The 25686-nt window shown below is 34.3% G+C and overlaps 1 protein-coding gene across 1 annotated transcript in view; it reads right to left on the bottom strand.

Moving 5' to 3' along the window:
- Positions 1–25686, bottom strand: part of MALRD1 (MAM and LDL receptor class A domain containing 1) — a 224639-nt gene that overhangs the window by 156937 nt on the left and 42016 nt on the right. The window contains exons 12-17 of the mRNA XM_026039361.1: positions 21073–21240; positions 19669–19789; positions 8007–8156; positions 7753–7858; positions 5978–6345; positions 3950–4362 (exon numbers count right to left, since the gene is read on the bottom strand). Of these exons, the coding sequence (XP_025895146.1) occupies positions 3950–4362; positions 5978–6345; positions 7753–7858; positions 8007–8156; positions 19669–19789; positions 21073–21240 (1326 nt within the window). The remainder of the gene's footprint in view (positions 1–3949; positions 4363–5977; positions 6346–7752; positions 7859–8006; positions 8157–19668; positions 19790–21072; positions 21241–25686) is intronic.

Below are 25686 nucleotides of genomic sequence, written 5' to 3'. Positions count from 1 at the left end.
GAGAAGAGAAGAGAAGAGAAGAGAAGAGAAGAGAAGAGAAGAGAAGAGAAGAGAAGAGAAGAGAAGAGAAGAGAAGAGAAGAGAAGAGAAGAGAAAAGTTACAGACTTGTGGCTGATTTACTGTGCCACAATTCTGGAACCTACCTACAGTCTCAAAAACTGTGTCTCAGATCAGGGACTAGGACAGGCCAGACTGTCCTGCTATGAACCACAGTTCCTTTCCCCCTGGAGTATATCAAGCTTTCATCCCTAGTGTTTCATAAAGACTTCTTCACAGAAGTCCATGCAGAAAAGCTTAGCAGGGCCTTCATGGGCAGGCTGTTGTTTGATCTATGTAACACTTAGTCATAAGACAATTCCTCCATGTTGAGTTAGAGAATATATTTACAGAATTATATCACTTCTATTTAAATATTGTGCCAGTAACTGAGTAAAATAGTTAAAGTAGAAAAAGAGGTTGCCCCTTAAATGGTAATCCATGATGACTAGACCCTTGCATGGAAATTATTACCAGGGAAAAGATCAAAAGTACAATGGAAAAATGATTGTAAATGGGTATAAGAGATGCAGTAAACATCTTTCAAAAGTCCTTGGTAAACTGAGAGCTTCCCCAGTAAGTTTGTAATCATCTTTGTTTACAGAGGTGCATCCATATATTTCATAAGAGCAAAACAGACTTGCATCTGTGCAAGATAATTCTGATGTGTGCCTAGATATTCAATGAAGGATACTTTAGGCATCTGATGTATATCATGGCTAAGAGAAGGAGACTGTATTGCTCAGAAGAATTGATATAATTTGTCCTTCTTCACATAATTCAGAATTTACTTTTGCTGAAAAACTGGGATGAAGAGGGCAAACTAAAACAGCAATGTTTATCTAAGATGTTAAAATCTTCACAGTTTATTCTGAGATGAAGATGAAATTGTGCTAGCTATTGTGCCTATTGAAAGAAGATAAAAGCAAACACTATTTATCAGCAATATAAGGAGGCTACCAGGGATAGATTGGTATTTTATCACCTTTTCAAATGCATTTACAGGGAAGAACATTTAACGAGTTTTCTCAGGGAGATTAAAATAAATTCAGATCAAGGAAAGAGAGAATGTACTTATTACAATCAACAACCTGTTTTCTTTTATTGAAACCAGAGTCCCATATATAAGAAAGGATATCTTTAACAAGGAATGTATTTTTAACGTCCCATTTTCCCAGGAATGCATGGGGATATCTTATTGCTCTATTTTCAAAAATACATGGGTTGATTATCTATGTGACGTGTGTAGAAAGTTTGTGAAAATAATAGCTGCTGAAACACTACAGATAAATATTCCACTCCTTTCACCCACACATACCTGGGGAATCACAAAATCTAGTAACACAGACAACCCATTACCAAGGACATGAGAACTGAAGCTCTCCATTTAAATTCAAGATTCCCTAAAAGGCCCAGAATACACAACTGCACAGTCATTACTTACATTAGGAAACTGGATTCTTAAAAGAGATTAGATTAAATAATTTTCCTTTCTGCACAGCCTCTGTGTGATAACAGTTCTAAATTTAAAGGAAAGCTCTGGATGACACTATCCTACAGTTACCGGTTTCATAAAAGCTTGTGTATTTTAGAGCAGTGTTGTCACTTTGTGAGTATTAATATTTGAGAGATATAGTTAATTTTGGCTCAGGGAACTGCAGTCTTGTCACTTCAATGTTATCTCTAAAGTTCCTTTTTTACTCATAGAACCTCTGATTTTACTCAATGATGTCACATTTAATACTTCAGTGCAAAATATTTGACAGAGACGAACTAAATTTCAGCCATAGACGAACTAAATTTCAGCCATATTTTGATGGCATCTGGAACAATGGTCTCCTGAGAAATATAAGATTCTGAGAACAAAGTTTAGAGGGAGTTTACGTGAGCAAAGTAAGTCTTCATGTACTGTTTCCTTTGGGTTTACGCCAGAGCGTTCAACTAAAGTCCCTAAAGTTTTGTATCAGTGCATTTCAAATATCCTAATGGGGGATTTGGCTTCCCAGAAGGCCTCAAGTATCTTGAAGGCAGCTTCAATATTTTTAGCTGAGAAYACCTCCTTTTGCTAACAGTCAGTATACCGGTAAGATTGTTTATAAGATTACATCATTGGCTTTCCATGCTTGTAAGTAAATCAAAAAACTTTAACTTTGGGAGTTTACTATTCATAAATAATAATTCTTTCTTGCTACATGGTAAACAAGTTACAATTATACTGGGAGGGAAGAGGAAGATGTGTTAATATCTATTTTATTTAGGGTTTGGTTGTATGTTCATGTCTAGATGTAGAAAAGAAAAATGAAATAAAGGTCTGCATTACAAAGACTTAGACTATCTCCAGTCTCAAGTCTAAAGTTCTCTATTGCCTAGGAAGCTCTGAAAATCCTGGAAGAGCTGATAGCAATCCAAAAGTTGTATCTTCTAAGATGTTGTACTAGAACACATCTCACCAGACAACTAAGGCTTTAGAGAAGACATCATCATAGAGAGTGAAGACCTTGCTCCTTCCTATTCTCCCTCACTCCCTAATATCTAGTCCCAGAAGGATCCCAAAAACTCTGCACTTAAGAGGAAGTTTGGTAACAGTTTAACCCTGGACAACTTATTACCAGCAGAAATTCTCTTGTTCTCTTCAAAATGCCACTTTTCAAAAAAACAGTTTTGAAGGGTAGTAAACTCTATCATGAAAAATGGAACACACTAGACTGAACATCATGTCCTGATCTTTTTCTTCAAAACAATCAAATGATATTTCACACCTTATGCCACTCAAATCTGACTATGAAAAACAAAAGTACATTAGAAGAGCATAAAAACTTTGCATTTCATGAACACAGCTAGACAAGTACAACAAAAAGCTGTACAATACTTACATGGTATAAATAGCTTCAGCTACGAAATAAGCCATCTTAGTGTTAAACAGGCAAATATTGTAATTGATTTTATAATTCTTTTGATAAAGAACATRTTTCCTTACAATGTTAAAAAAAATAAGAATAAAAGTTCTGAGGTTGTGTTATTAAAGAAATGACCCCAGTAAAGTGCTGAGACTAGCTTTTGCCCAAATTTCCTTGACCTTCTACAGCATAAATTCACCTTAAAAATATATATACTTGGGAAACTTCCTTACTAAAAAAAAGCATTAAAATAAATATTAAAGCTTTATCTTAAAAGAATCTTGTTCATCCACCTCAGATTTTTCCATACTTTTTTTTCTTCCATACAAATATTTAGTATTATGAACCCTATGTAAACCAATAGATCTACATTACTGCAAATTGACATAAATGAGAAGAGAATCACTTTGATAAAAGAAAATGAATTTCACATTCCTCTCAACTATATTACATATCTAGTCCAAAGGACAAAAAATCAGAACCTCACACTACTTTCAACATGGAAAACATCACTGACATCAATATTCAAATAATAAATTATAGTACTAGTCTAGGCCAAGTTAATATTGTCAATGAGGGACAGGAGTGATACTTTTATTTGCACATTTATAAGGGTAGTTATACAAATAAATTCCTTACAGTCACACATACTAATAATTCTCTAACTGAGATGGCATTGTTAGCATTACAGCAGGGATTCTACAAAGAATCTTGATGATACACTTACTGCTGACCCAGACTAGAACCAAATATTTTGAACTGATATTTATTCTGGCTTTATGTAAGTTATGCTTAATTCTAGAAAAGCAAAATAATACCTCCTTAATTTATCACAGGTTCATATTCTAAAGTTTATAATCACCTTTTTTTCAGAGGGAAAAGCAGCTTCCACAAAACTAAACATTTGGAACATACTTAGTCAAAACACTACACGTGTATTTCAAAGTCAGTTTAATTAGACTATTACTAATAGTTTTTAGATTATGCAGTGTTTGATGATGCAGAAAGGTCGTACCTGAAATGGCTTAGAGCTATTGATGTGGAGAGTCTGTCTTATCCATCTGTTGCCTTGATTTCCAAATTTATACCACAGCAGCTGTCCCTTGGTATTACTCACAGTTCTCTGTAAGACTGAAAGTTTATAAACTTGCTTTCCAAACATATGATAATGGAAGCGGAAAATGCAAGTTTCATTGACATAGGGGTTGAAGACAGGGCTAACCAAAACTGCTTTATTTTGGAATACATAAGGCTCTGAGGATTCCATGTAGAGGTAGTGTCCCCTGACCGTGCCTAGTGTGTGATCCTTGAATGGGCCTGTATTCAGTGTGGGGGTTGGACCCTGTTTTCTGATCCAGTCGAAGTCATCTTCTGTGTCCTGCTCCCAATTGCACAGACCATTTTCAAAGTTGCACTGTAAGTCAGGGTCTGAAACATGTAAACAGAACAGATGGAACAGGTAAACAGAACAGACTGTCAAATGAAAGCAGTATTAGACATTGATACTACTTTAATGTATTTTTTCATTCACTTTCTTCCTACTATAGAGGGAGGGGAAAAAACCCTCTTTTTCCCCTTGCAAAAATTTCCACTTGAAGAACAGATTTACACTGAATGGATTAAAAAAAAATCTTTCATTAATTAGTACCTATTCTAATATACATCTTGTAAGCTGCACATAATGAACTTTTTGAATAAACAGAACTGTAGAGCACATTAGACTATTCATGTTATTAAATAAAAGCATGTATTTTTATAATTAAAGCATGTAAAGTCCCTTAACTGAAATTTAAATGACTGAAAGAGTTAAAACTTCAGTACATTGCATGATATAAATCAAAGGAAATAGTCTTGTGATAGATTAACCTAAGCTGTTTTTCATCGTAAATAAAATTTTAAATCAATTTCTCTATTCTTATTGTCCCTAGTAATACTAATGTAACAGCTTTCTCAGAGCTAATTCAAGAGACATGGCTTATATAATGACATTTCACTTTACTTGATATCAAGCCAAAATATATTGATTAGACCAATCACTTCTAGTGCAAAAAATAAAATGAGTATTAGAGATGGACAACTTGGGTTCCATCTTTCCATCTGTCTTCCATAAAGAGTGACTAACTGACATAATGGCCAGTCCTACTCTTTTTCTTAAGGAAATTATTGTTTGTTTTCATGCCTTCAACTGCAAAACCATTCAAGTCCTATACTTTCTAACTATGGACCTCAAAAATGATTATTGTTTTACTTCCTATTACAATGGGAAAATTGGGACAGGCTAGAAAGTTGGCCTTTTACTTTTAATTCATATTAAGTTTAAACTGATATTCAGCAGATACTAGCACAATTCTCTTCAAGCACATTAGGTCTCCCATGTTTCTGAAACTCATTGTAGTTTGCATAATTTAGTTACCTCAGGATGTGATAAAGCATCTGTTAGCTATTAATTTTATATTATTGAATTCCTAAAATTGAGGAATGCATGCTTGAGGAAAAAAATAAAATAAAATAAACAACATTCTTCAGCACTCCGAGGTAAAGTTCAAGAATGCAAATGACCCTTAGCTTTGTTCAGTTCCTATGGGTTCGTCCTTGGAATGGTGCAATTAGGTCCAGGATGACTAGTATCTTCTATAATACAGATAGGACATACACTCCTCTCAGTTCATATACACCCTTTCTTTTACTTCCATCTGTGCTATCAAAGACAGCACTTCAACAAAAACCAATTGGCAGACTATGATTATCCCACAGAGACTGAACTTGTAATACATGAGTTTATTTTGAAAGATAAGAAAAAAGAAATATGGCTAATTTTAATAAGGAAATTAATGACACTCTCCCTTAAATTCATCTGTAATTTATCATACTTATGTAAGTTAAGAATTTTTAAAATCTATTTCATGAATAGTTCTATTCAGTTGCATCAGCAGCAGCTGCCACAATGATAGACTGTAATAGTTCTGTGCTTGTGTATGCTATGGATGAACTTGGCAAGCAACTCTTGATTTTCAAATAAGGAAAGGAATAACAAAGTGCTCACCACAGTTGTCTTCATCTGATCCATCCCCACAGTTATCCACAAGATCACACACCAATAAAATGTCAATACATGCTTTTGTGACTCTGCACCAGAAACGATCAGGACCTTCACAGCTTATTGCTGGTGATGGAAGAGCACAATTTTCAAATGTAATATCGTCAATAGCTGAGACGCCGTCATAAAAACCCAAACTGATTTTGTCAAGTGATAATTGGAAAGGATGTGGAAGGCGTCCAAGCTGAATGAATGCCTTCAACCATTGATTTCCCTGGTTGTAATATATCCGCCAAAGGACAGTAGGCTCCTCCAGCCCATCCACAAGCAATTGCATCTCTGCTGCTCCAACTGAAAATCCATAATTGTAATACCTAAAATGAAAACAACAAAGTTGAGGTTGGAAATTAAGAAAATGGACCACAGCAAGTTGTGATGGACTGGACCAATATATTTTCTGTTATAGCTCTGAGAAATATAGGAAGACTACWCTGTCTATCCACATTTTGTATACTGATATTGATAGTAGGGCAGGCTATGTTATGAATCTAAAGTTCATTTTGAGAATTTAAGATTATGAGAAAATTATACTTCATTAAGTTATAGTAGATGATTGCATAAACATTTGCTTTAATATATGTCTTAATTAAATTTAATACATTTAATCTTAGTGTAAAATTAATGTAAAATATAAATTCCAGTATTCAATTTTAAAAATTTTAATTAAGTTTTTTATAAATTTAAAAATGTAAATTAATTTACATTTTAATACATAAATTTCTTGAAGTTTCAAGAAATAAAAACAAAACACATTGAATGTAAAAATACACTTTGTGTATTTTTACAAAATCCGATCTGTGGTAGTTATTGTTAACATGTAACATTTTTACAGTATTTTTGGATGATCTCAAAGCATTTTAAAATCATAAATACGTAAGTGAATTTAATAACACCATATGTATTTTTTTGAAATAAACAAGCAGAGGGTCCAAAGGTTGAACAAAAGTCATATAAATGGAAACAGAACTGGAATTCATACAATTTGTAATTTCCAGATATATTATCCAACAAATTGTAAGATTACATTTCCTCCAGTTTCAAGTCATGAATCTTTGACAAAAATATATTTTCTCTATCTATCTAYAGCATACTCTGCTACTCAGAAACACTACACTGAACACTGCACTATAGTTAGTCCAAATAATAGATTTATTTAAGCAGTAGTATCAACTTTGACCTCAGTACAAAAATTATGGTTTATTTTTTTCTGTCCTTCTTTGTCTCTTCACAATCTCTGTGAATTCCTGTTAGTAACTTAAAGGGCTCTTTTTTAATGTACCTAAGGAAAGAATTGGAAGTGACATTCCAATTATTGCAACAGAGCTGCTATTTAAAGAAGGTACACATTTTGGGTTGCCAATGAAGCCTCAACAATTCCGTTTCTAGATTTTTGGATGTTTTTCTATTCTAGAAAAAAAATCTCTAACATTTTCAGACTTACTTATCCAAAGTGACTGTGACTATGCAGACTATTTCTCTGCATAAATGTAGACATAATTCTTTAATATATATTTGCTCAAAGCACGGCAACAAAGCAGTTCCATGTTTCAGTCCTCCTTTTCAAATGCTCTGGTTTACTGGGCAAAATGAATATTTATAAAGGATAAAAAGTGGCAATATTTTGCAGGATGATGTATAGTACTGCAAACTATAACCACAGTCTCTGTCCAAAAGAAGCAATGTGAGATGAWCCATAAATTTAAGTCAAAATTCCTTCATACCAGAAAGACACTGTGCAGTTTGATCCAGTTTGGCTGAACTTTGGGCTTCGTAGCTGAGCAACTTGTGAAATATTGCTGCTGTTTTTCAGAATAAACATAAAATGACCTATTGAAATAAAACAGAAAATAACCTTTTAGACTGAAGAAAGCAATCTTTTCTAAGAATTGCAAAAGGGTTCATAGCCTCCACTTTAAATCTGATTGAAAGGCAGGTATATCGACACTACTTTGTCCCTTGACCTGATTTGACTTACCTTCAGACTTATTGTAGGTGTGATCCTGCAGAGGCGCTTGCTTTTGAAAAGCAGGTGGAAGAGCATGACTAGAACTTCTTACCCAGTCAAATTCATCATTTACAGTTTCAAGCCAACCACAGTTACCTTCTTCAAAGTCACACACAGCGGCTGAAATGAGAGAAAAGGCATTTCAGTTTGTCTCTGAACAGAGCAGTACCACATCAGCTTTATAGTCTGTAAAGAAAATAAAACACTTTTAACACATCACCCATATTCTAGATTGAAGTCAAGGAAAGGGGTATGGGGACATAGATGACAAGATTTTTTTTTATATAATAATAAAGGCAACTGTCCAGCAAGAACAATCAAGCCATCACTGTATGCAATGTATTCAGTAAAATAAACCCACCCTAAAGCTACTGYAGCCAAAGTACACAAGCAGGCAGAGAGGAGCTGGAAAAGCAGTTCATAAACCTTATCTTGCAGAATAAGAACAGAGTGTGCATGAAGCAATAACAAGATTTGTGCACAATCTTTTAAGCAATCTATACAGAGGCCAGGAATCAAATCCCTTATGTCCTGAATCTTGCAAGTATGTTAACAAAACTCTTCCCCTAGTTATGATAACACTGAATCTAAATATTAATCTTTATTATCATTGGTATTAGTAGGACATATCTGAAACAAAGTACTGCAGTAACTAAGGTTAAAAAAATATATTTAGCTATGTTCCCAGGAGCAAAGCCTTCATCCATCCAAACGAGCAGTAATAAAGAGCAGTAACAATTTAGAAGATGTGTATAACGCAAAATAAATGCATCCAGAAGGAAAGGAGTGGAAGGATGTAATGTACGAGTGTAAGCTGACAACCATTTATGATATTAAAGTGAAGTAACCTCAGATTTTGCACTTCTCCATTTAGAAAGATCCTTATTAAATCACAAAATTTTATTTTTGACTCCCATCCTTTTAATACAAATGGCTTTTTTAAAAGTAATTTTAAAGTAATATAATAATCATCTGGTGTTTTCTCCTGAAATTTAGCAAAACTCACATCCATTCTTCAGTGTTAGTCAGCTAGTCCAAAGAAAATTTTTTTTCTTAGATAATGACAAACAATTTCAACAAGATAAATTGAGAAAGTTCTTCCCTAGAGCAGCCAATCATTTTGAACGCAGGTCCAAGTCAAATAAAACAAGGGAGACAGCTTTTCTCTAAGAATCCAGGGGTTGGTTTTCTGCCTTCATTGCATAACAGAAGGTGGAACTTCCCACTTTTAATATAGCAAGGAGAAAAATAAGATTTTATGGCCATTATAAAGACCATCTTAATATTTACCCCATAATTCTCTKCCATTGGAGCTCATGCAGTATTTGTTGTCATAGTCCATAATTACCAAAAGAATTACTAGGAAATTTTGAGATATGCTTTTTTTYCCCAAAAAACGTTGTATTTAAAAAAATGCTGAGAGAATTAGAAAATTAAAGTCATGACAGCTGGCTACAGCAGACAGGGTCTACAGCATTTCTGAAAGTGTATGTCATCACAAGTAGAAGAATGCTCTTGCTCTTCCTTTCCATAGCTTATTTCCCCTTTTCACCTGTGCCACAACTTCAGATCTTCTGAATCTAATCTTCTCTGACCCCTTATCTCAGTAGTCCTAGTCCTTTCTCCTCCACTTCTCATCTTGCATGACTATTTCTCCAGAAACATTTTATTCTATCTCACTTTTTATCCTATTCCCTCCTAAAGATTACRATTTCTCCACATTCACATTTCTTTTTTCATTTGCTTGTTTTGTTCTCTTTTCTAGCTTTTTATCTCTCATTACTGTAATGTTTCTGGTGCTTCTGCTATATCACTGGCTCTTTGACAAATTGYCTTTATCCCTTCTTACAGGCAGTCTAGCTCCTTCCTTCCCTAATTTCCTTCATCCCCCTGGCTCCTTCTCTCCAATACCATGAAGCTTCAGCAGTGAGTCTCTGCTGCCATTCCTCCTCCTCTATAGCCAAAGGTTGTTTCCACTCACTGCATTTTACTGCCTTCTCTTCCCCATATCTTAATCCTAATGCACCTACAAAGTTCCAGTTTCAGGTCCCTTCTGCAATKTACCAGAAAATAGTTTTAATTTCCCTCCTTGAACTTAACTAAACTCATCTCAGCACTGGCGGCTATTCCTGGACTCATCTTTTAAAAAAATGCTGATTTCTTTTGGCTATATGAAGGAATAGTATGCATCCGAGTTAGACATTTGTCATGTATATTCTTGACTCCTAAGAGTTTGGAAGAATTACTTTATAACAAAAAATATTACATAAAAATGCATACTTCAGCAAGATTAATATTCCTGATAGAAGCAAATATTACACTTTTATAAAGTAGTCATTAAAAGACCAACAGTGCTGACAGACCTCCAAACCACACTAAAAAAAAAATGCATGTACTCTTCTGATTATTTGCCTTCTAAGTGAAATTAGTCAGAAAAATACATCTGCAATATTCTGATGTTAAGAGAGAGTAACAGACCTGATAGTCCACACTCTAAGCATACAGAACAGAAACAAAAGACAGAGGATGGAGAAGTTTTAAGTACTGCCAAGAGTCAGACAATTAGAATACCAAATTTCCGTCCAGCCAGATCTTATTCACAATATCACCATCATCTTTCTTTGATTGAAAAAGTGAGCTTTTAGTCTATGCCAAAGCATAATCTGCAGCCTTAGAAGTGACTATACATTCGTATTCCAGAGCACAAACACACAATGTGATAGATATGTTAGGTCACTGCTTGTAAATCTGCAGCTTGAAAGAAGCAGTCACTTCTCTTTTCTGCTTTAATGCATGGAAGCCATGTATAATAGCTTTATAGCCATTGTAAATTCTTCAGCTGCTGAAGGAGAGCTATAAACTAATAGCCCGGAGTAGTTGTTCTCGAGAAAAAGAACAATTTGATAGTTTTCACTTTTCTCAACAATTTGGAAACATCCTAATTTTTAGTTTAGGATGTATACTTTTGTACAAGGAAACTAGGATCAAGGAATAAAGATGGCATATTTAGATAACATCCAAGATAAAGTTTACATAATGTCTAGATAATAAAATAATTATTTTCAGGATTGCATTGGTGCAACAGAAACAGTTTCATGAATTCCTTAGTGAACACACAAGCCAGAATACTTCCAATATACCATCAAATTTTTACAGATGATACTTTACATAAATGTGGCATAAAATTATTCTCCTTAAAATTTTGTAGGAAAAACAGAAGAGGCAATGCTGAAAGATTTCCAGGGATCAAAGGAAGAATCCAGCATTAACTCAAGTTAAAACAGACTATACAATAAAAAGATTATCATTTGTTAATTATCAGAATGTTATTCTCATGTTAATTAAAAGAAAAATAGATTGTCAACATATGGCCGAGGCTTTTATGATGCATAACTGAGGAAAAAAAACCCAAAATATATAGCAGAAATACATGCAAATATATGTCACAGAATAAGAAGTCAAATAACTGAAGAATACTCATTAAATTGTTGTAAAACAGAAGCCTGGAGTGTTCTAAGAAACATTTCTTTGGCAACGAAAAGTTAAGCCCTGGAACAAAGCTTGTCCAATGGCAGACAACTTCATGTAATTGAATGGCACTTCGAAAACCATCATCTTTTTCCGCTGTGTAGGAGTCGTATATTCAAGCAGGCCAGTTACTGATTGATTCCTTTGAGGGCAATGGCAGGTTCTTTACCTGGACTAGTCCACCTGAACATATTGTCCTGTCCAATCTAAACCATTGCACTTAGGATATTAAAAGTCTGAGAATGTGGGAGATTAAACACATGTAGAGTTGTAAATCTGTTTTTAGTCATCAATATCTAATGACAAATCTATAACTAGCCTCCTATCACAGCAGGATAAAACATAATGACTAGCTGCTTTGAAATGATTAGCATTTTAGCACATACCCTTGAAAGATTAAGGGTATGAGCAAAGCCMTCTTGAGACAACCATATAGAAATATTCTGTCTTCATGCTTGGAGGTACTTCAACCTTATTCAGCACAGAGTTTTGKGAATATCAGTGCTTTGAGTATCTTATAATAATATCTCATGGAATATGTTGGGAAATTCTGCTCTCTTGGGTAATTCTGCTCTCTCTATTGAGCAGCATAGTTCTGGCATATTTGCTGAATGTGGAACCACAGAAGTTTTGCATTATTTTGTTTGTAATTGCATTATGTTCATATGAAGGTCAGCTGTTTCCTTATTTTCTTTGATAAGGTCTTATAAACACTTTCATCAAGACTCTGACTGAATGACCTAGGAACAATGGTAAACAGCRTAAAAGGCTTGGTATTTAATTTTAGCAGGAGTGACTTTGGACCAGAACCAAGACATATGACCAACATTTGGTATTTTCTTTCAAAAATATAAATTCACACAGAATCACAGAACGGTTGAGGTTGGAAGGGACCTCTGGAGATCTAGGCCAACCCTCTGGTCAAGCAGGGACACCTAGARCATGTTTCAATCTCAAACAAAAATTTTTATAAGTTTTGAGAGAGTCGAGAAGATAGTAAGACACTGAATATTGATTTTCCCCTCTCTAGTATACAGAGAGTTCCTAATCCAAGTTCAGGGTAGTTTCCCTCCTGTACTTTGTCAAGATCCTTGAGTCAGCACATTAGCATTACTCCACTAAAGCTGATGCCATCCTTCATAATGAAAACTGAATCATTCAGTGAAATGGTGTTATTTATGACAGCTGGCTGAAGGAATGCATTAATTGTGCTAAGTTCAAAGAATTTTATAAATAAAACATACACCTATCAGATCTTGTTTAGCCAAGATGCAAGAAAGAAAATAAAGTATGTTGCAATCAGAAGAAATTTTAGATGACCACAAAAATTGTCTGTCAGGAATGCTCACTAGTATTTGCAAACAAGCATTTGTAAAGTCAATGGAATTTACTGCTAGAAACTGTTGAATAGTTTCGAAGAAATTATGAGATTTAAAACATGTTTTTCTTCTGGAACTCTCCATGAAATTSAGTCCTTGAAATGTTGTCATCTGACTTGCCAGGTTAAAACAGGCAAATGAAAGTATATAAATGGAAAATGAAAATTTTTTTTTGATGACCTGCAAATTGTCATTCACAATAATTCACTACAGCTACTGGTGTCAAAATAAAATAATTATGCTTTTATTTTTGGATAAATTAAAGATAGTTTTTACTTAGCCTAAGAAATCACAATGGTCCCCATGCACATAAATCTATAAAAAGCTTCCTCTCCCTGGACTACTTCTAAATTTTCCATTACCAGCAGTGAAATGAGATACCTTAGTTTATCTCGGACAACAAATCTTTTCCATTGCATCAGAAAGTGAGAGTAGAACTAAACATCACCAGCTAAATGTTGTAATAGCATTTACTCCCTTTCATTCCATTTCGTTCTTTCACATATAATGTTCTGTAATTTGTAATCAATATTGTCTACGTATCTACACAAAATAATTTCATAATTATTTACCCTACTCTGTGGCTTCCAACGGAAAACAAGTTGCCTGGTTTCCACTTAGAGATGTAAAGAAACCCTTWACTAGACTCTGAGAAGGCCTCAGTCTCCTAACATTATCAAAAAGAACACACAAATCATACTGGCCTTCAATAAGGAGACAATTATGCAAGGACTTTCCGTCAGGAATATGAGTAAATACAATTGTTTCTTCAGCATAACTGATATTATTGAAAACTGGATAGAAAAGTCACATGACTGGAGTATTAGAAATAAGTTGTCACAATCTATTCTAGGAGTAAGGCAACTGAAAAACAAGAAGTGCATGTAAAAAGTGCAAGTTGCCTATTAGTTTTGTATGGCTGTTTGATGAAAATTCTTGTCTTGTGTGTTCTTTCTTTTCTCTCTGATAGGTCACATTAGAGAAGGGCTAAGGATGCATCTGAACTCAGCAGAAAGCTTTAGACAGGAGTTTTAAAATACAAGAAAGAAAGTAATAATTACTGAACAACTTAGTATTTATAAGAACTGATTGAACAAACTGAATAGCAGACCTTTAAAAAGGGATTAGCAAGGAACCACATAAATGTGAAGGCAAGGCAAAGAAGATGCCCTTGCATTGCAGTACCAGAGAGGAAATGCAATTAAGAAATGCATACTGGGAAGAAAGAATTTTATGGGAGRGAAGAGAGGCTGGAAAAGAGAGCAGAGAAAAGACTATGGAATTCAAGGAGAAATTATCATAACACATCAACATTTGTGAACATCAGCAACACACAATGATTCCAAGATGCAAAATATTAGAAGAGAGAGAATTTGAGGTTCTGCATTTATTCATGCTAAGGAATCAWTAAAAATGACTGAGAAAAATGAGCAGTTTTCATCCTATTGCATCAATCTATATATTGTATRTAGATGTAGACATATAAGTGCATACACAAATGGTACAAAAGCAAAGAATTGAATTTAACAGGTTGGCAAAAATATGTTGGAATAGCTATCATGTCTGGAATGCTATATTTGGTGATAATAAGAGGCTGAATAAACATGAAGATGGTAAAATTTCATTGTAAGATATAAATACATATAACTTACATTGCAAATACAGACGTGTACAAATAACATAGAATTGAATTAGATTCAGAATCAATTTGTGGAAGAATTATAAGAGAAGTTTTATTGCTATAGACCACCAGACTAACATACTAAAAGTTGAGTTTATTGCTTGGGTCCAGAGGTCCCTTCCAACCTGAACCATCAACATGCTAAACTACTTGCAAAACACATTTTTGTACCTACATTCTGCTTCACATGATCAGGCTGCAGTGGTGGCACACACTGAGCGAGTTCAGGTGCTTCTGTATTCAGGATGAAGAATGTTGCTTCATTTCAGCAGTATGACAACAATTGGTAAGKGGGCCACAATATATTTATAGTAAGGTCTATTGCAAATATACTTATAATAACTCTATAATTCTACTGTTAGCATGGCAGTTTTAATGCATAGTCTGAGCAACTGACACTTGGGCATAATAAAAGCATCTACAGTTACATAATTAGAAAGAGTTGCCATACAGGAAGCCTATGATTAAGGACAATAGAGGTACAGTTAAGCCCCTAACTGAATATTTGCCTTGATTTTCGGGAAGGGTATAATGTTGAAATACGTTGTATGTGGAAACATAGTCTGAATAGCTTAAAGACAGAAGCGAACTGAAATCAAAAAGACTATCTTGGAAGTGAAAACTTCCAAGATTATATTTGTGGGGATTAAAGCTTAAACTGCCATCCTAGCACAGTGAAAGATCCTGTATGAAATCATAAATCTATTAGCAGTATTTTTAATTAAACTATTAACTTGGAAATGCTATTATTTGATCAGCAAATAGAAATCACAGTACTTGAATTTAAGAACAAACATGGGAGAGTAATCCAGACAAATTTGGGCAATTATAACCTTACAATGAATGCTTCAGCATGCTTTGAACAAAAAAGAATTAAAATAGAAAGTAAACGAAGAGGACTAGACTGTAATGTGGGTTTACCAATAACAAATTGTGCTTTATTTCCTCAAGACTCACTTGCTAGATATGTGAAAAGGAATAGACCTGYCCAGTCTTTAGCAACATGGCATTGTGCCATGCAGATTTTATGCATGCATKCATATATTTTAAAGACAGCATTACTACATGAGCTGCAAAGAATATAGAATTGCACTCAAAAGGAAGCTATTTGGCTGGAGGGAGATCACCATGGAGTTTGGTGAAGAATGTCGAATTGATAGGCAAATGATGAAGAAGATCTGGTGTATTTCCAGAAGGGACTAAGGAAATAAAATAATGGGTAAAATATATTCCTGTATATTGTAAGGACAAAAGAACTGTACTTCTAGTAAGATATTTCACACTAAGTGTTACACAAATATTTTTATACTTAGTATCTTTAAAATTCATTAAAAATACTGATAACAGTGTGCTGCCATAAGCTGTTAAATATACCACAGAAAATGTCTAATTTATCCAATATATTCTATTCTACATTCAGCTTCTTAAGGGAGAAACTTGCTTACCTAATTAAAACTATCCCTTTTTGAGAGAGGTGATCATGATTTGAAAACATTTATTTAAAGTAAACAAAACACACTGGCTGAGAGTAAAGGCAGTAGAAATAAACGTGGAAACAATTCACAAGATGACCTGTGAGTTTTGCWCAAAAAGTCATAGGACAGAGAAAAGTTAAAACATTAAGAAGTATGAGTTAGAAAGTGTGCACAGGTAAAATTTGTTGAAATCCTTTAAACTGGGCATTAACAGTGCAGAAGAACCAAAAGTAAGTAGTATAATTTTTTTGTATGTTTTGGTGAAAAGTTAGATGATTTATTCGTCTATAACAATGCAGACTGTTTTCCAAGCAATTCAAAGAAGAATGTATTCAATAAGTCACTGATCTAACATATTATTAAAATTTGAGGATAAGTAAAAGGGAATTTTAAAGGCCTTATCTCAATGAAAATTTATAGCCATATTTATGAGTCACAAGACATCAGAGGGCAGAAGAGAGATGTTGTTAAACTCATGGTATTCATTATGCAGAATGCCAGATTGGGTAAAGACGATTTTGCTGTTTTTACTTTAGAATCCTTTGAGTTAAAATATATATATTTATATATTTCAAATCTGAAGGTTCCAAGTCTCACAAATGTTCATCTATAAAAATAAATATAATTATCTCATTCTGCTCATATAGAGTATTATTAATTCCTCGCAAATAAACTCCCTAAAAAATAAACTAGGGATTTTAATTGTATTAGCACCTGTGAAGGTTATCACTTTGTGATGCATAATACAACATACTTAGAAAACACAGTATTTTTTTTGCATTACATTTCTAATGATTTTTCCAAAATGCTAGAAACAATCACATTGTATTTTCCAAAAGTCCTGAACTAAGTATTGCTCACAACAACTCACCTGTGCCAATGCATCATAACTATTATAGTGCAGTCAKAAATTCAACACAATACCAAATGCCTCGTTATCATGGGCAAATAGTGTAACTGATTTCTTATGCAGGGCAGATTATTGAATGAATCAACAAGATTTTTGAAGCTATGCATTGCAAGCCAAAAGCAGTGTGGCCTACTTGTGGATTCCACACTAGAGAAGAACTCAGATCTCTCTCCACTTTCCCATGTGTTAATTTGTACACAGAGAAAATATAGGTAGGTGTCACAGCATATCAGAGCTGGAAACCTTGACAGGGCCTAAATTGTTTACAACCATGTTTGTCCACAACTGCTTTAGTTCCCAATCTAATGCTGGTATCAACAAAAATAAGCACACAAAATGCACACGGTTTTAGCATGAGGCTATGACCATGACATCATTAATGTTTTTGGTCTCACATTTTTCAGACTTTTTTTTTCGGACGCAATTGGAGGATCATCAACCTTTTAAAAAGGAATTTTCTTGCAGAGTCCTGCCACACAACTTCTAAATTGGTACATGTGAAATGTATTATTTAGTTTTATTCCATTTTTTGTATGTACATGCAGGATCTTGTTTACAAGAGTGCATATGCACATGTTCTTTTTGATTTGGTTTATACTGACTTCCTCAACCAGATTCTAGGACGTTGAAGGTCCAGATCAGACCAAACACAGAGGAGAAATAAACATGCTCACGGGCAGCTTAACAATGTAGATTGCTTTTAGAGTTTTCACTTACGACATTTGGCTTCATCATAGCTATTTGAACAGTCAGGTGTAAAATCACAGAATTTGTCACGTGAAATACATTCTCCATTCCCACATGAAAGATGACCCAGTGGACAGTAAAATGATGAAGAAGCAGTGTCTGCAAACTCTGCTTCCCCTTAAAATAAAAWAAAAAAAAAAAAACTGATATAAAAACACATGTATAAAATTGTAAAATTTACTTTTTATCATCTTTCAATATAACAACACACAAAGCATATTGAATCAACTAGTGAGCTAGTCTATATCATGGCTGTTAGATAATAGATTTGACGTAAAGTTCCAGGGTCTTAACCTGTTTATTATTCTTGACAATATTCAAACATTTGAATGAAGATATATCAAAAATGCCTTAGAGGTCAATAGTCAAGTTCAGTAGAGAGGCTTTGTAAGAAGTCTCTGTTAGGTAGCTCAACAGACTATCTTTTAATCCTCAGAATCAAAAGCTTGTCTTCCACAAAAATTTTGCCCTGCCACTTGTTTCAAAAATGATTTCTCCAAGGAAATAATGGGCTCAGTTCACAGTGAAGCTGAAATACTTTCTATACCACTACTAGCTTACAATTTCAAACTGCACACCCCCAATTTCAATGAAGGGAAAAAAAAAAGCAAAGACTATCAATTTTATTAGAGTTTGAGAGAGACAGTAAGAAGGGAAAAACATACAGCTTTCAACTTTCTCTTGTTTGCTTAAATCAGCTTTTTTTTCTTCAAATACCTATCTATTGCCAATTGGCTGGTATATGGAGATGAGGGACTATCAACTATGATAGTCCCTCATCAACTATGTTTTACACTCATTCAACTATGTCTTTACACTTTCTAATCAGGAAAAAAAAAAAGAGTTTTCTGCTGGGTATAACCCTTCAGTATTACCAAGAACTACATTTATGTCCATTCCCATTTCAGGGAAGTAGTCATTAATATTAAACAGCATCAAGATGCAACACAAGACTGACAGGAGTTACAGTTAATATACTTTTCACTTTTCTAACTAGGGCAGCAAACTGACGAGTTTAGTGGGAATGTAGCTRCTTACCTGTATGTTAGCAATGATGGCTTCCCCCTCTTGCCCTAAAGAAAATTCAATTGAATTTGTCCTTCAGTGGAAGAGATAAGATACTTATTGGATAATTTTGTCTCAGCATCCAAATGTGAATAATGGCAGATACCATACTCTAAACGGTATCTAGAAACTCCTACCACAGCTTATTTTACAAAAGTCTAACTTTGAACTAGTTATAGAAGCTAATGTGTAACACAGGATGATAGTGTTCATTATAGGGTACTCATTACTACAGATGCACTTTTTTTCTGGCTTCTCTACTTTTYTACAGGTATTTTGAAGCTGTCAGTTGAGTCTCAGTTCAATATAAGAGTGTGAAAACTATATTTGAAACTATCAGAATAGAAGGAATTTAAACAGTGTTGAAATAGGGAAATAGGATCTTATCTTTTGGTATAGCTACAAAAAAAAAAAAAAAAAGAAAAGAGAGAAAAGAAAATGAGACACTGAAATTCTGAAAATTTATACTGGTTGAAAATCTGGCCTCTGGAGTACTTTAATTTCCTGGCTTAGAGAAAGTATGTGGGATCATATAGCATAAAGCGACCATCTCTCTTGGTTTTTAGAAATGTACAAAATTAACAGGCAATATCAAGCCTYGGATTTTACAATCTGCATAGTTGTAGCTACAGAACTATAAATGAAATTATGCAGAAACTAAGCTGCCCATAAAAGGTTAAAATATTTGCAAACAGAGCTACTTTTTCATGGAATTACTTTGTTTGAAGAAATCACAGAGTATCCACATAACTAGGATTTTTTTTTCTGAAAATACATTTCCACAAAACAAAAAAGTATAGACCACAACATTTTGTCCTGCAGGTTTATTGAAAGCTACAGAGCTTGCCTTTGCTTTGCTGGCTGATACTTGAGAGTGGTTTGTTCATAACTCCACATTCCTCTGTTACACTGATATCATCAACAGCAATGAAAGCATTTTTTGATATAACTGTAGCTTGTAAAATGATCTGTGAAAACAAAGAAATAAATAAGCTCATTAAAGTTTAAATTATGAAAGATATATTTATTGAATATATATATTCCTTTATAATTTACTACTTCTGTACAGGAAGTAAATGCTGCCTACAACCAACTCTGATTATAATTATCCAGCAAAAAGTGTGGTTGAAATTTGAATACTAAACCAGAAACCAGCGATTTACTGCTTAACTGCTTACTTTGGGGTAACCCAAATCATCCAATTTCAACCAGAAGGTTCATTCATTACCTGAAGTGTTTTCCTACTAGAACCATTAAAATTTATACACATTTTTAATAAGGTATTGAGGGTATCCAAATGAGGGGAAGGGGAGGTTCAACAACTTCTTTTARTTGAGACAAGAAATCATCTACACAATGTGTGCTGAAGTCAACAAAGTATTCCTTAAAAACAAGTCCATGCTGTGTGAGACGTGTTAAGATATATTTCTAAAGATAATGTGTAAGATTCTCTGCCAACTAGCAAATTATTTTGATTTCATTTGAATACGCTAGAGACTCATTTGTAAATGATTCTCTTCATTGGCAGTTTTCTACCTATAAATAAAGGTAAAGATCCAGAGATATGTTTTATTTAAACTCTTTAAAAAAAACACAACTTTTTTTATATGAGGTACAGTAAGTGTAAGGTTTTAAGGATGTATTTGTAAGGAGAAGAAAATATTCAACAGATCACAGAAATGAAAATAAAGTTCAGTCATAACTTACCAAGGATTGAGTTGTTTTCTTTTAGACAGAAGAAATTTAACAAAAATAAGAAATAAAATGAAAGGAAAAAGCTGTAATTTTAATTTGCTAAATACTAGTRTTTGATGATGATTCCCCAACAGTTGCATCCTAAATTTTAATAAAGTGTGTTTTCAGAGGTTATGTAGAAATGAAATGAACTCAACAGGTTGCTGCTGTGATCAGTGCTGCAAGTTGAAGCCCAAGGATCTGTACTTCTCCAAAGTTTAGCCAGTATAATTTGGCCTTCACTTTCATCACACTTTTTATAGCAAGGTATTTTTTTTAATCTACTGCACAACTCCTGCTTGATTTTTATTATGAATACTTGATTCCAATGCAGGCAGTTCTGAAGCAATGWTGTTCTTTAACAGTGAGGTCTGTTTAAAGACTTGAATAGAATTCCATTTTATATGAACGTTAAAGAATACAAAACTCTTACTTTATATTTTATTTTTAGAGTAATTTAGTTCTATAGACCAAATTAGAACAACTGTACAATTACAAAAAGGTAGTTTGTAAATACCTGAAAAGGTAAATCCTCAGGTACATTTTCTACTGGTACACTGGCTTTTGCCCACTGCAGCTCAGGCAATCCTGAAATGCCCAACAGTTTTTCCAAACTTCCATCCAGGGTACTTTTTTTAAAGACTGAAAGCTGGGAGTCTTGAGATAACTGATACCAAAATTTTATCTGTTGAAAGAATTTTTAATTAGTAATTAAATTTCATCATCAATCTGCAATATATTCAATACTAACTTGCATACTTACTTTGTAACACAAACCGATAATGCACAACCATAAACTGAAAAACAGCCCTGGAATAGGAGAAACAAATCTAAAAAATTAAKGCATGTTGGGAGCACTATTACGTCCCAAAACAGGACCATGACATGTATTTTTTTAGTTTATTTTTAATTTGTATCTATCGACTGGATATGGATTGAGAGACTATGAYCTTTCTCAACTTATTTTTGGCTTCATAAGGCCTTAGAAGCTTCTAAGAAATAAATTTTCTTTGCAAATATTGATACTACGGCAGTTTCACAAGCATGTTGACCTCATGTGTGACATGACTGTGTGATAGTTGAGGTATTTACAGAGAAAAAAGTCTTATGATCTTCTGTTTCTAAATGACAGATATTTAACCTCCGATCTCCTAGAACAAAGAAACCGATGAATGCATGGGAAGAAAAATCAACAAATGAGAAGACAAAAACTAGTTTGTCAGGAAAATATGAAAAAAAACCCTATAGTACCACCTCCACTCTCTCTCCCTGCCAGAGGGGGAAACCCCTCCCTACAAGGTGAACAATACAGAAGGTAGCTGATGCATTTAAATTTGTAAAATATTACCCATGAAAAAAAATACTCTAATAGGACTGTAGGACACAAATATGTTTTTCAAAAGTTCATCTTTTTATCTTCTTAGTCCTTTCCTGGTTTTACATAGCAAGAGATTAAAATTCTTTCAACTCCAACCTCTTCATCACTTCCTGCAGAGCCCTGATAATACCTAATCTTTATGAGGGTAAAAAAGGCCTTTAGACAGACTTTCCACCCTGATTTTCTGTCTGTCTTCATATAGTGTTACACTGTGTACCTTGGATCCCCACACCACAGACAGGATGTTTTCTTTATTCTTTCATATTATACAAACCTTTAAAAAATACAGCTGAAGTATGCAGACCATTTTAGGGTAACAGCCAAATGAAACTATTGCATTGTTTTCCAGGATGATAACACATTCCAGAAAATCTGACTTTGACCTCAGGACAACCACAGACATCAGGAAAGCAGATACATGAGTTATCTAACTTTCAGTTAGGTAGAATACGCAATCAAGGTCTTTCATTGGGATAGCTAACACAGTAGACTCCACAGGTCCTGGAAAAGAATTATCTTAGAGCCTGCCATAGGCAAAAGAGTCTTGACTCATGTAATTTTTGCTTAATTTAATCTTCTGCCACACAATAAAACAAACTTCCAATCACTAATTTGGGTACAAAAAAATATTTAAAATCCTTCCTTTCATCAGGATGAACTTAACTCAAATGTCTATTACGCACATTTTATAGTCTTGTCTTCCCTTTTATTCATGGTGGTTTATACTCAGTCTGGCCCAATTCCTCTGGTGAGGCAGTGGTGGTGCAGGAGGTGTGGGTCAGTGCATATTTGTTTCCTCCTGCAGTGCCTTCATCATTACTTGTTCTTCTCCTCTGCTTCTTGCCTCATTTTCCATGCTCTAGCATAGATCTCTCACAGGCCCATCCCCTCAGGGATGTCCATGCTCCAGCATGGTCCCTTAACACATCATTAGGGGTGTCCCTGACCTGGCACGGATGAGCCAGGGCTGCAGGCACATGGGGTATCCTCCTTCAGCATTGARAGCCTCCCTCCAAAAGCAGAGTCATATCCTCAGCGATGTCTCCTTTCGTGTGTCTCCTCCCTGTATCTTGCCAACAGCATTTGTCTCACTTATCTCTAAACATGTCTCCTCACATATCTCCTCCCCTTGAGGTTGCTGCTMTTTTTTTAAGCATTTTTGAGCAGGCACAATGTGCCCTTCCCTGACCAGTTGCTGTTTTGTCATGAGCTGGGTTTCTTCCGGTTGCTTGGAGCTGTCTGGAAGCAGCTATGACCAGCACAGAAGGATTCATGGCCTCTTCTCACACAGGCTAGCCCTGCAGCTCTGCTACCCATTTAAGTTTGTAAAATATTACCAAGAAAAAAAAAAACTGCAATGTGTTTTAATAATAATGCAATATATTATTATTSTTATTATTTATTTTATTCCTGAGGCAAAATGTGTTTGTATTTACACATCTAACAGAAAAGACCAAACTGCATGCATGCATTTTCCAAAAGCTGATTGAAAATATTCTCTACTTTCCATAATCTTTCCATAAYTACCACAGATTAAATGGCAAATCCACACATTACTCGTATGGGGACATAAAGTCCTTTGAACCCATTTGCAGTTTTCAAGGATCCTTCTTCTGAGCGTGACAGTGCTATGTAGAATAACATAACTACGTCAGAAAGCAATGATGAGTAACTTAGCCCAAATGTTTTATCACACTTAACAGAATAATTTAACAAAAAGGCAAAACTGTAATCCAAAGCAAAATTTGAAAGTAAAAGAGCTCATTTCCAGAAGAATAAATCCACATAAAAGCATAAGCATTAACTAAAGTATGTGTGATAGTCAAATTAACTTTTTTTTCCCTTTGCTAACACAATAAGAAAGCGTAGTTATCAGGGCCCAGGTTCTGAGAGAAGTCTTTTCTTCAACAAGTTATTACATTAACACACACATTAAAGCAGCAGATCTTTTTTTCTGCCTAGCAAGGAGTGATGAATTTGCAAAATGCTTAAGTTCAAGTCATTAACTACTCACCTGAAAATCATTATGCATACAGATTCACTACTTTTCATATCGGGCTCTGAAATTAATTTAGTCATAAAATTGCCAAATACACCAATAAAATACTACATTTTTGCTCTATGTGAGCCAAAAATTTCTTCAGTTATGATCTGTAGTACAGGGTAGATGAGAAATTAATGAGGGAAAACTCTTTGTTGCATCACACATTATTTTTAAGCTTTGCTATGTTCATGGCTCATGGACTTGGACTTGCAATTTCCCATAGTGTTTCTTTTTCTCCAACTCTTGAAAATTATGTATTGTAGAAAATAACCTCAAAAGTTATTAATAAATAGAAATATTTTCATGTTTGTGGTTTGTTTTCATCAGGCAACCTTAGGGACACAAAGAAGCAGGTATACAAATATTTCTCAAAATTAGCTCTTTGAAGAATTATACTGCAAACAGACTAGACCCAAAYAAGGTTTTTGTTTATCAAATAGTTTTTCAAACATAAGCTGTGTTTTTTCTGTTTTCATTTCATAAGGATTAAAATAAAATTATCCTTTTTTTCTGTGTCTACCTCTTCYACTTTAGGAAGATTACCATGTCCATTAAACAGCCATAAACAGAGAGCTAAGACTAGAAATTTGCTTCTACAATTCTCAAACCTGAGCTAAATGTAGACATTTGTCAGCTGACAGCAGTAGAAAGACTTGACTTCAAAAAGCCAAAGAAAGAAATTACTGCTGAGCTTCAATCACCACTACAGCACAATATAAAATTGCTATCCTTCAACTGCATTTTTTTTCTTTTAAATAACTAGAGCCAAAGAACTTGTAAAGCCATTAATAAGCATAGGTCTCTTTATGTAGATCCCTTTATCCTCTCAGTGGGACATCCAACAGAGGGCAAAATCACACATTTTTACACAGCATAATGCACCAATACATTTCCTAATGAGTAACCCTACTTTTTGCTCCCTCGCAGAACTAAAAGTCTTCAGTGGAAACGTGGCAGAAAGCCAATCTTCCAGTCTCCAGAAATACCCATTTCAGAGGTGTATGACTGGATAAGAACTCGCAGTCTGGGAACTATAAATTAACTATAAATAACACAAYATGTGTCTACTCAAAATTAAAATGTAAATATATATATATATCTACATGTATATACACATATATAAATGCATACCTAACTTAGACCTGGAGAAATTTATGCATGTGATCATCTCCTTTAAGTTTTGCATGGAGACCAACCTCTGCAGTAGATCTAGCCAGAAGGATTCATCGATTTACACACCAGTTCTGCCCAGCTCAACTTAAGATCCTATGTTCAAGCTCACCTGAACTCAAAAGCTGCTTATCTACTCAGTATACAAGTGTATAAAGGAGAAATGGAACTGCCTGAGCTTTCAGGCAAACTTTGTTCTCAGATTTTTACATCCGTATTCTCCACTAACTATTCCGCATTAATTCTCTACTGTAAATTAAAACATGTCCCAAGCTTCTTGCTGTGAAGCCCTCAAAGTATATTGGCTCTGAAAACTGCCTAAAAATCCCTTCTGTCAAAGTGWCAAGCATTACTGAAGAAATGTCACTTTATTGTTAAACATTTGTTAATGATGGTGACAGCAGATCTGGAAAGATGAGAATTTACATATTTGTGGTTAGTTCAGAACATAAGCAGACTACTATTCAACTTACTTCAGACTGCTCAAAAACAGTAAATCACTTCCAGTAAAAATGTTATGCTCCTGTTTTTTTTTTTTT

The sequence above is a fragment of the Nothoprocta perdicaria genome, unplaced genomic scaffold (assembly GCF_003342845.1).
Source record: "Nothoprocta perdicaria isolate Ctin4 unplaced genomic scaffold, notPer1 scaffold_23, whole genome shotgun sequence".
NCBI lineage: Eukaryota > Metazoa > Chordata > Aves > Tinamiformes > Tinamidae > Nothoprocta > Nothoprocta perdicaria.
This window is presented reverse-complemented; position numbering and strand designations above follow the sequence as displayed.